The sequence below is a fragment of the Notolabrus celidotus genome, chromosome 11 (assembly GCF_009762535.1).
Source record: "Notolabrus celidotus isolate fNotCel1 chromosome 11, fNotCel1.pri, whole genome shotgun sequence".
Lineage (NCBI taxonomy): Eukaryota > Metazoa > Chordata > Actinopteri > Labriformes > Labridae > Notolabrus > Notolabrus celidotus.
In genome coordinates this window covers 15154829-15167009 of record NC_048282.1, presented here as the reverse complement: position 1 = coordinate 15167009, position 12181 = coordinate 15154829, and the positions used below count along the sequence as shown (strand labels likewise).

At 40.4% G+C, this 12181-nt stretch overlaps 2 protein-coding genes across 3 annotated transcripts in view; one reads left to right on the top strand and one right to left on the bottom strand.

Moving 5' to 3' along the window:
- The window catches only part of alas2 (aminolevulinate, delta-, synthase 2), a 10490-nt gene extending 7426 nt beyond the window's left edge, over positions 1 to 3064 (top strand). For both annotated transcript variants that reach the window (XM_034696411.1, XM_034696410.1), the window contains 3 exons: positions 436 to 704; positions 2058 to 2220; positions 2583 to 3064. In XM_034696411.1, the coding sequence (XP_034552302.1) occupies positions 436 to 704; positions 2058 to 2220; positions 2583 to 2746 (596 nt within the window). In that variant the 3' untranslated portion in view covers positions 2747 to 3064. The remainder of the gene's footprint in view (positions 1 to 435; positions 705 to 2057; positions 2221 to 2582) is intronic.
- On the bottom strand, positions 2472 to 12181 carry ttc34 (tetratricopeptide repeat domain 34). Its single transcript, XM_034696409.1, has 8 exons — positions 11857 to 12181; positions 8239 to 10022; positions 7695 to 7917; positions 6834 to 7026; positions 6371 to 6537; positions 5843 to 6116; positions 5468 to 5682; positions 2472 to 4491 (listed from the first exon to the last, which is right to left on the bottom strand). The coding sequence occupies exons 2-8, from the start codon at positions 9951 to 9953 to the stop codon at positions 3946 to 3948; spliced, it is 3333 nt and encodes a 1110-aa protein (XP_034552300.1). The 5' UTR covers positions 9954 to 10022; positions 11857 to 12181; the 3' UTR covers positions 2472 to 3945.

Genomic DNA, 12181 nt, shown 5'->3' with positions numbered 1-12181 from the left:
ATAATAATAATAATAATTATTATTATTAGTAGTAGTAGTAGTAGTAGTAGTAGTAGTAGTAGTAGTAGTAGTAGTAATATATGTATTATAATATTATTCATTATTATATCATAATTATGTGTAATGTAACTTCTAAAGAATTTGACCTTTATATTATGCTGTCTAGTAGTTTAACTTGTGAAATGCGCATTTTATGTTTTAATAATGAAATACATTTTAAATGTTCAATATTAATCTTAAAGGGAGCTGTAACATAGAAGTATGGGGTAATATGAATTATTTTTAATGTGATAGAACTGAAAAAGTGAAGTACATCCAAGTAGAATTACTAAGGTTAAGTGTGCTACATTCTGCTTTGATTCAGTGCACTTCCTATCTCTAGCTATTTTCTGCCTCCTCACCTCACATACCCTCTGTTGTCTGTTGCTGTTCCAGGAAAAGCCTTCGGCTGTGTTGGAGGTTACATTGCCAGCAGCGACGCCCTGGTGGACACAGTGCGCTCCTTCGCAGCCGGCTTCATCTTCACCACTGCCCTGCCCCCAATGAACCTGGCTGGGGCTCTGGAGTCTGTTCGGGTCCTGAAGAGTCCTGAGGGTCAGGGGCTCCGCAGAGCCCACCAGAGGAACGTCAAACACATGAGGCAACTGCTGATGGATAAAGGTCTGCCTGTGGTCAACTGTCCCAGTCACATCATCCCAATACGGGTATGAAGTCTTCTTACAATAGGACCTTGAATGAAACTTATTTCCTTATTATATCATTTTTATAAATCTGGCAGCTATCACAACATTGTTCGCTTAACATCTAGAAAACATTTCAAATACTTAGATATGTGCATAGTGAAAATAAATTTAATTTCATGAAGAGTTAGGAACCTATAACACTGGTACAAGTGCAGCCTTTTATTAAGCATCCTTTTATATAGGCCTGTTTCACTTTCAAGATATCCCTGTAAAGAAAGCATAGGGGTTAACCCTGTTATGTTGCGGGTCAAATTGACCCTTTTTAAAGTCTATTTTAGGCAAAATATGCCTTCCAAACCAGCTAAATGCAGCATAAAATCTGGGCAGCATGTGAGAAGAGGTCTCGTGTTCATTTATAAACATCACTTCATAAAAATAAATAATAATAATTCAAGTCGTAAAATATAATAAACAGAAATCTAAGTAATGCAAAACAATTTTATTTATATTTAAGGCTTTCTAATGTACATTAAAAAAAAGTTTTAACATGAATTTTAATGAAAAACGAGTGAGTTATCCTCACTGAACCATGATCTGTGAGAATTAAAGAACACCAATGGACTAAATCTTGATTTAAATGGTTAGTAATGGAGTTAAAAATTAGGGCTAAAAATGTGTATTGGGATTTTTTGGGGTTCTGACACTTTCGGATAATTGAATATGCCCCAGATCAAATTGACCCAGGAACATTATTGCTGTTCCAGAGAACAAACATAACAGGAGGGTTAACATTGAAATTAATGCTAGCTTAATTGTTTTAAGTTGCTTAGTTTTCAGAGTCTTGATGTTGTGCATGACGCACTCTGAATACAATTATAGCTTGCTGAATACCAACAGAACATAACCAATACTGTCATCTGTAACATCAGTGCTGTCCAAACTATGACAAGTAAAAAAGTCTGGCTAATGTATATTCATGTAACAAATCAACAGAGCACAGAAGAGATGTATTCAGGAGTGGGCAACCAGAACTGTTTACTTTGGCTGTCTACTTATTATCCTAATCATATTTTTTGAACAAGCAATAACAGGTCACAAGTTATTTGAATAGTTTGTAGTCCCATGTTAAATGTCATTATGTCATGTCAGAATCATGCTTCCTTTTATTTTATCATTAAAATAAATTGTTTACTAAGCAATTTGTAGTCCTAACATTTAATATGTTTCAGTGCCTCATATGATTACTACTTAACAAATAATTATGAATCCACTGATATACTAGTGGCCCCAAATGGTGAGTCATGTCACAGTGATGCCCTTGAATCTCAAATTACATGACACTAAACCTGCTACCCCTCATGCTTCATTCTGTAGGTGGGCAATGCTGAGCTGAACACAAAGGTGTGTGACATCCTCCTGGAGAGACACAACATCTACGTCCAGGCCATCAACTACCCCACGGTGCCTCGTGGTGAGGAGCTGCTGCGTTTGGCTCCATCTCCTCATCACAACCCCGCCATGATGGAGTACTTTGTGGGTGAGTGCAGGAGTCTTTACATAAATTAGGTCAGAGTTCTTTTAGTAATTTCTAATCAATTTAAGTGGGAACAATGGCTGGTACAAGTGATTTATGCTTGTCCAAGTGAGTCTGTCTCTTATTTGTAATCATATATGAGTGTCTTGGCATCCACTCGTCACAATACACCGCAATGCAGTAGTAATGACATTACTCCACAGAGATATTTAAAATGTTCCACCTTGGCAGCAAAACCCTGCAACTATAGCTTGTGGTTGCAAAAAGTTCAAGAGATTACATTTTATTTCTAAGAAGAAACAATACAGAAATGAATATTGGCATGTAATTGTTCATTCTTCTAAACTGGTGTGTTTGATTCACAGAGAAACTGGTGGAGGTGTGGCAGGAAGCAGGGCTCCTGCTCAACAGCCCGGCGACAGCTTCCTGCACCTTCTGTGACCGTCCACTGCACTTTGACCTCATGAGCGAGTGGGAGAAGTCTTACTTTGGCAACATGGAACCACAATATATAACAGTGTCTGCATAACTACCATCTAAACAGAAGTTGACTCTAAACAGATCAAGCTATATTTCTACACCCATCTAATTCATAAAGCTTCTCTTTAGGGGCACTCAGAAGACTGTGTAATTAAGTTTGAATTATTAAATGTCAGTGTTAGGGACAACATCCAGTTTTTATTCTGTTTTCCTGTATTTATGCTTATTCTATATTGTGGTTGTTGTCATTGGTAGTTTGAAATAAAATTGTGCCTTATTTGTTTCAAGAGCATTAAACCTGCACATTGATCACTTTCTCATAGCTCTTATCCTGGTGTGATTGATTGGAATAAACAATTTAAATTCATGTTGTGTGATTTCTTTGTATAATATAATCAGTGTGACCTTGAGTCTTTGATTTCTCATAATTAACCCTCCTGTTGTGTTGCAGGTCAAAGTGACCCATTCTAAAGTTCGAAAATCAAAAAAAAAAAAAGTTAAGTATTTTTTTGGTTCATTTTGCAACTCCCCCTGCATGTTAATATTACATAGATACTGTTCGTGGTTCAATTTGACCCGGCAGTCAAAGTGGAGGCTACAAGGGGTCAGAAGTGTCAAATACTAAATGTTTCTTTGCAACTGTGTGACATATTTCACCCCATTCACTTTCCAATGTACACAAAAAAACAGGAATAAGAAACAAGTGAATTATCCTCATTGGACCATGATCTGTGAGAATTAAAGACCACCAATCCAATAAATATTGATTTAAATGGTTAGTAATGGAGTTGATAATGGCATTTAAAAAATGTTTATTGGGATTTTTTTGGGTTCTGACACTTTTGAATCATTAAATGTGTCCCAGGTCAAATTGACCCTAGAACATTATTGCTGTCCCTAAGAAACAAACATAACAGGAGGGTTAAGCTAATAAATATATGAACTATCTTGGTAAAGTGTTTCCAAAAGTAAAAGGATTGTAAAGGATCTGGTGAACTTATTGCATTGAAAATCATATAGAGTGAACTGTAGTTATAAAGGAGAGGAATACTATAACACATACTGCTGTTAAACTTGAAGAAGAATTATGGCCTGAAGTACCATGTCCTGAGACAACAATGTATTGTGTCCTGTAAAATGTGGATGAGCTGACAGCAGTTAAGTTGTGCGACCTGTTAAGATCTAAGCAAATTTATATTAACATTATGTGACCTCAGGTGGAGCTCTTTTTGATCCTAACTTTCAGTACTAGTTGACATTACAGGGGCTGGCCACTTCTCGTTTCACCTTTGCCTTCAGCCTGCGGAGCTCTGCATTCTCACTGTCCATAACAAGGCCACATTCAACTAATGTCCAGGCTTTACAGAGCTGCTGTTCTCCATAGTGCTGCAGCGCCCCCCGCAGGAAGCACTCAGCCAGGCGCAGCCTCCCCAGACCAGCCTCTACACACTGGATGGTCTTGTCCCTGTGGACCTCTAAAGCCTGGGTGAAGTCCTCCAGAGCTGCTCCTTCTTTGGAGCAAAGCACTAAGCTGCGGCCTCGTCGACACAGGTCCTCTGCCCACACATGAGGTTCATCTGAACAACTAGGGTCAGTTCCCCCATGTCTTTGGATAACTCTGTCTAGGTCGATAGTGGCCCGCTCATGTAAGCCAAGTTGAGCGAGGCAAGCAGCCCGCTGGCGAAGATACTGAGATCTGTGATTGCCCGTTGCTTGTACTGCAACATTCAAGAGTGTGAGAGTCTGATCCCAGTGGCCACTGTATGACACATTGCTGGCCTCCTGTGCTGCTACCTGTAACAGTGAAAGCAATTCATGCAAAAGTATTAATTATAGCTTACAAAGAAATGGTCTGATGCAGTGTCTTGTAAGTATTTTGAAATTGTAAAAAACACATGGAGGAAATCTAACTGCGATGCATGTAATCAAGAAATGATGAATAAAATGCAAGGCTCAAGATTAATTTAAATCAATCAGGAAATCAGGTCTGGTACGACTGAGACACCACCACAAATCAGAGAACACTACACTACACGGGGTCATAATTTCATCAGTCTCTACGTTTATACTGCAACCTCTATAAACATTGTGCATGCCAAACTGTCTTCACATAAAAACAGTGTAACAAACATCTTAAAGGCTTGTTATATTTGACTGTCTCTGTGATGAAAAATCAACCATTTTAGTACCCTAGCAGTCTTATTTTTTTAAATGAATTGTTTTCAGTCATCTATTCCTTTTATTGTAAAACATTGTACTCTATATATCCAAAAGAGATGTTGGCACAAGTTTTATCTTTGTCATAAAAATACTAAGAGAAAATGATAGCACTAATTTCCTGATGGTTGGAGAATAATAAAGACATCCAAAACAACTTGTTGATGGTGCTCACTCTGGTCGGCTGAGACAGTGAGCTCTTTTAAAATCCCCCCTTAAAACATACATACTTTTATCGCAGAGCCTTCCCGGATTTTATCTGAATTTTATTTGACTTTATTTTATTTTAACCGTCTTAAGAAATATATTTTAAAACAATTGTATTCCTTTAGAGTTCTTTTTAGGGAAATTTTATGTCTTTTAAAGTATTTTTTATTTCTTTATCTTGACTTCTGTGTTTTTATGAGCTGCCTGTTTTATTTTACTGCCCATGTAAAGCACTTTGTAACTTGGTTTTTGAAAAGTGCTCTACAAATTAAATTATTATTATTATTATTAGTATTATTATTATATTATACATATCTATAACCGAGGCTCCCCGCTCTTAGCGTACCTGTGCAGTGCATTTTCGATGAGTGACTGGGATCAGGGCAAGCAGAAAGTCCAAACTGGATGAATCTTTTTCTGTCAGTTTGCTGAGCCTGTGTGTTGCGCTGCGGTAGTTCTTCTTCCAGGCCTCCACCACACCCAGCCTGGCCTGAGCCACTGCATCTCTTGGCTCCTGGCCAAACACCTGGCACAGATGAGCACCCGCTGCCTCTACTTCACCTGGAGCAGATGGACCACAACAGCAGGAATAGGGTTAACTGTAAACAAGGAGCACCTGGTACAATTTCCTTTCTTATCAAATTAGAACAGCCTGAACCATAACATTCTAAGAGGACTATTTCCAGTGATTTAAGGATGCCACTGATAATTACCATCTCACCTTTGGCTAAAAGTGTGTCCACATAGAGGAGATGCCATCTGGGCTCTCTGCAGTCAGTCCTCATCAGAGCTCCACTAATAATAAAAGCCTCTCTAAGCTGCTCTTCGTGGCAGGGAACAGAGGAAGAGACCAGGATGTCTGAAAGGTTGGTTCGGCAGAACTGGTGCAGCCAATCACAGACCAGCTTCCGTGCCTTGTCCTTGAGTGACAGGATGTCTTTTGTCACTATATCTGTGTTTATCTGAAGTGCTGCCAAGATATCATGTGTGCATTCCTAAAAATGTTAAGATTTTAAAAGTTAGATTTCCTCCAAATTAGAAACTGCATGCAACTATAACATTTCCTGACATCCTGTATGCAAGAAATGTAGTCTCAAGTATCCTGACATATCCACCAACATAAAATGAAACGTATTTTTTTCCCCTCCTATTTCTGAGCTTGGTTAGTCAATAGCACCATGGTCTACTATATATTGGGGTAACTGAGGCTGGAGGGTCAATAAAATACAATAAACTGTTAACAGAATACCTTTTGTTGGTTCAGGATGAGATAAGTAAAGCCTCTTCCACAGAGTGCCTGGACATGTTTTGGATTCTCCTTCAGAATGGCACTGAAATCAAAGATAGCAGTCTTTCTTTGGCCCAGCAGGGCATAACACCTTGCTCTCTCCAGCAGAGAGTCTACTGCCTTGCCACCTAGAACAATGCATTATGTGATTGGTGTGAGAATATTTGCAACACTTCCATTTTTTATTTTACTCCCAACTACAGTTATATTTTGATCATATCAAAAGACAGATCAGAAACCTGAATGGAATGTGCTAAAATAAAAAATCTAGCTGCAAAGCCGAAGAAGTTTAAAATAAAACATATGTTTTCCCCCAACCCTGTATTCAAATTAAGATTTGGGTATAGCCTATAAATACTGTATTGATAAATTATAATCACATCAATAACAAACATCCATATCTGATAAACGAGTTTCTAATCACCAGATGCCATGATAGCAATGGACAGATATGCCACAGCCTCTCTGACACCGCTCTCCTCTCGTGTGCCCTCCAGGATGCGTTTGGCAGCAAAGTGACAGTGTGCCTGCAGCAGAGCTCGATCCTTCTGCTGTGCCACTGCCAACAGGGGGTGCAAGCAGCATGTGTCACCACACTGAATGAGCTTTTTCAGGAGCTGCATAGAAAATAAAAAAGTTAATGTCATTTAAGCTTAGACGAATTATTTTTTTCTTTAGATCGAAGGACGTTGACTGTCACAGTAGGGCCATAATATCAGGGCCGAACCTAGGGGGACAGAGCCTTCTCCATAGCCGCCCCCACCCTCTGGAACTCACTCCCCACTCATATCCAGAACTGCTCTGACCCTTCAACATTCAAATCTCTATTAAAACTCACCTTTTTAAGTTAGCTTTTAATTTGTGATTGTATTGTTGTTTTGTTTGGTTTGATTTGTGTTCCTTTCTTGTATTGATTTTAAAATTGTGCAGTGTTTTTGAGTTCTTGAAGTATTATAATTATCATTATTATTATCATTATTTAAAAATCTAAAAATGATTTATTAATTGCATTAATAAAGAAAAATCATGTTTATAATTGAACCTGCTCTTCATGGGTTGAGACAAGTAGAGATTTTCTAGATTATACTGTACTGTACTGACTTGCAGGGCAACAGGTCTTACAAAGGCTTTATTTTTGAGTAATGTATTAATCTTCATATCCAGCCACTCAAAAAGGCTACAATGTAACATTGCAACACAAGTAGTCTTTTTGTAACATATGCATGCAAAGAGTTTTTTGCCTCTGGACCTCAGTTTGGGACCTACAGTCCAAAAACCTACATACCTGATTGGTGTCATATAAGAAGCCTCTGTGTAGCTGAAGCAGGGCAAGGCGAGCCAGTACTGGCGCCCGAGGACTGGTGGACCCTATGGATAGTAGTAGCCGGTATGCCTCCTCCACTCGGCCAAGCTGGTACAAGGCATCTGCTGCCAGGATCTGAGACCCATCAGTCCCAGGCTGGAGCTCCATCAATAGAAGAGCCAGGGAGTGGACACCAGCAGGAGTTCTAATGCAGACATCATAAAAGTCACATTTACCATTAATCATGATAAGAGTGAAGTTTGGGTTGTTCACTCACTTTGATTCACTGCAGACATAATGACTTGACACGAGGGAAAGCACAGGTGTGATGAAATGACAATAATATGGCTAAATTCTTTGAAAGGGTCCAGCAAATTAATGAATGTGTGACATAATTTATAATATGAGGATTCCATTTAAATTCAATTTTTTTTAATACACATCTGTGAATTTTATAGTGTGGGAATTAAAAATGTCTTCCAAATAAGGCCTGATTAATAAAATGCATGTGAGACAAACATCATACCCTGATCTCTGGTTGTCTCTCCTTGATGAGGCCTGTAGCTGATCTCGCTGCTGTTGCTTTCGGGAGTCTTCGTGGGGACAAGACTTGGATTCATGCTCTCCTGTCCCCTCCAGCATGACCCTTCCCTGCTCCAGTAAAACGGTGACCAGCAGCCCCCGGTAGTTCCATGGCACTAAGCAGCGAACAGTCAGTGCTGTTTCCTGCGGCTGCAGCCTGCTGGCAGTGACATAGTCTAGAGCTGTGAGGTAGTTTGAGCTGTCCATCATTCGCAGGAGGCCCCTGCCACACAGCGCCCTCACACAGCTGGATGGGTGGGGGGCAGTGTGTTCAATCACGGCCTGGAAGTCTTCTAATGCCCCCTTGTGTTCATCAGAGAGAAGTCGAGCGTATCCACGAAGAACCTGCACTGTGTTTTGATAGCTCTGTGGACTTTGAGCAGCAGCTAGCTGGCTACAGATAGAGAGGGCTTCTTTGTGTTCCCCTCTAAGGAGCAGACAGTCTGCTAATCGGACCCGCAGCTCTCTGCCTCCTCCATCGGGCTCCAAATGGCACAGAGTTCGTAACTGAGTGATGGCAGGGTCCAGGAGTTCAACTCCTTCAGTAGACCGAAGGTCTGGACGAATAAGGACCCTTTCTCTGTAATCAGACAGGCCCCTCTCTGCCTGTTGACGGAGATGGTTGCGAGCAGCCATCCCTGTACCAAGATCTGTAAATAACCTTTGGAAACAAACCCTTGCAGTGGCAGGATGGGTTTCAAATGCCTCCCCCAGGTCCCTGCATGCCTCCATAGTCCTTCCACCTGCTGACAGGTAGGCTGCAGCTCTACTGGTTAAGAGCTTGGCTCTCCTCTCGGGACTAACTTTTAATGGCTTTCCCTCACTTTTCTCCAGTGCATTCTTATAATGACTATGATGCAAGAGAGCAGAGTACATCTCTACACTGTCTCCAAATCTGCTGGCTGAAAACAAACATGCTGCTTGGACTTCCTGCACATCTCTATCACCAGGTGATATGGCCAACAAAAACTCAATAATTGTAGAAGCAGCATCAACACCAAGCTTTTCACTCTCCTTTGTTGATACTGCACAGCCAGCGTCAGGCATCAAAGAGGGATGCATTTGCAGCAGTTGGTCTTTAAAAGCCTCTACTATTTTAGGGAGGTGTTGCGCTTGTCTGTTTTGAACGAGTGTGATGGTGTCAGGTTTGTTCATCAAGTAAGCTCTGAGGTAAAGCTTTAGCCCCTTGACACTGTGAGGCTCTGAGAACAAGCAGGCCAAGGCTCGGGTAGTTTCCAGCATGGTGCAGGCTGGGCCTTGAGGAAGATGGTTTTGCTTTCCTCCGAGCAGAGCAGTACAGCGAGCAATAATCTCCTCACAGCTTTGCCCGCTGTTCTGAAGGAGAGACTCCATTTTGAAAATGGTGGCTGATAGATTGTTGGGGCAGAGCGTGGACAGAAATACAGCTGCAAGACCTTTGTTAAGACTCTCTGCAGGCTGGTTGTCCCCATAACTATCAAGCCAGCCTTCCAGAGAAGAGATCACTCCACCCAGGCTAGACTTCAACTGCCGCATGTGGGATACAGTGGAGGCGGCGTGAGTCCTGAAGGCAGACATGTAGAGAGTGGTAGCCCTCTCTAACTCTCCAGCCTCAAGGAACTTGTCCCCCTTCTCACAGAGCTCTGAAACTCGAACTCCAGGTCGGACGACAGCAGTCATGGTCAGATGGTAGGCCCTCTTTGTATGTTTCTCTTCAGCTGCTCAAAGTGATTACACCATTGATGTCACCTGATGGTTTAAATGAGGACAAGGAAATGAGGTCAAAGCTAATTTTCTAACTTTTAAATTATCAGGCTGAACAGTAGACTAGTCAATTCTAAGCATGAATCAAAAACCTCTCACAACAGGCCAGGGACTGGAGCAAGACCTTTTTGTCTTTGGTGGCCAAACTGGGGCACTGACTCTTACAGAGGTGGCATGAAGTATATGTGCACACATTAAAAGTTTCCTTTTATGTACCCTTTCTGTCTGATCATAAACACCTTACTCACATTGAAGTATCATATGGGGACACAAAAAGATTAATATCCAAAGTCACAGTTAGTTTAAAGTATAATCAATAGAGAACAGGGTCCTTGAGCAGCTAACACTGAATTCCCCGCTTTCTGGTGAATAATTATGTGACCATTTGTACTGGAAATGCAATCATGAAAAAGGAAAACACAAAATGATGTATCTATTTCTATATCATTGATTATCTAGATAATTTATACAGTTTAAAAATCTGAGGGGCATCCAGAGGGCGCTTTTTATGCTATTTCCTCTGAAAGAACACCTGGGAAAGTAGTTTCAATGTTTTATCTACAGTGGAATCCAAGAGGGTACATTAGCACGTTTTCTTTGGGGCATGATGGCACTATGCACCACTGGGCATTGCCACTAGAAATGTGACGTTGGCGAACGAGTCGATCGAGTCGATCTTTTGAACGGCTCTTTTCAGTGAACGATGAGAACCGATTCGCAGTTGCGAGCCGTTCATTTGGGAGCCATTTTTATATGCAGATTGCCAACGCTGCCTTCACGTGTCACTTGCGTGCCCCATGAGTCTTTTGTTCACAATTATTGTCTACACTTTGTTGTTGTTTACATTGTTTTGATGTGGATTCGAGTCAAGGAGCTGAGCTCCTGTTTGTAAAGTAGTTCAGGTGTAGAAACACCAGGTGTGGTAGTACAATTTTGCATTCAAATTTTTATAATGTCCTAATTTTTATTCTTGCTGTATTTATATTTTTATATACATAAATATTTATTCTTATTTATTATTTTTATATTTTTTTCTGTATTGTTAAAATGTTCTTGTGTGGAAAATTTTACAGTAAAGTTGTTTTGCATGGAAGTTATCTGTAACCTGCATAGTTTTTATAGTACCACAAAGGTTTTTAGGTGAGGGAAAATTCAAAACAGTGATCTCACTGTCGAAGCATGGGGATATGGCACCATTTTATGGAGTGGTTACCATGCCAAATGAAATTATAATCAATAACCCAGTCTAATCTGCTCCCTAAATTTTAATTACTCTGATCCAAATCTTATATTTTAACTGCTACCAGTGATTGTTTCCTTGATAAAAACGAGTAACCCCGGTTGACTCCTAAAAGATAAATTAATATATATATTTAACAATGAGCCAAAGAGTCAGTCTTTTGAACGGCTCTTTGAAAGGAACAGCTCCTCAAGATCCGGTTCCCTGCAAAGAGCCATAAATCCCATCTCTAATGGCCATGTGTGGGGTGGTTCTGAACGTCTTTAGAAAATATTTGTGTAACTTTAGGCAATTTACTGAAGATTTTGGGCATTTTTGTTTAATTTAAGGACACTCCTCTAAACTGAACCCTGCACTGTTGTAGCATTAATAAATAAAGTCAGGTGCACTACGATCAATATAAAGAAAGCCTTATTTTGACTCATATTTTTTTCACTATGTTGAAAACTTACTCGCCTTTGTGAGGAGGGTTGTTTGCATTCTCTGACCCTTTGTTTAGCTACTTGCCAACATCGGACCTACCAAAACTTGAACAAAACAGAACAAAATCCGTGACTTTGTATGGAAATAGAAACTCACCGTTCGAGTCTGTTTCAGTCTGTTTCAGTTCATTCAGTGTCGCTGAAGTCCGTGAACAGAAGAATGGGCCCCATCTTTGAAATTCAATAGCACGGCGGCCCAGTGTTGCCAAGACAACACGGTGTGCTCTTACAACAAAAGCTCTCCAAGTTTTTTGTTTTTTTTTATGAGTCTTCAAAATGTGTAACTATCTATATTTAGCGATGACACACAAACCAACAGCAACTATCTTTACATCAACTCCTCCTCGCGCTGTCCTCGGAGTGTGGGGCTGTCCAGATGCGCGAGATACTGTCCTCGTGAACACGGGTCCGGTTGCCAATGG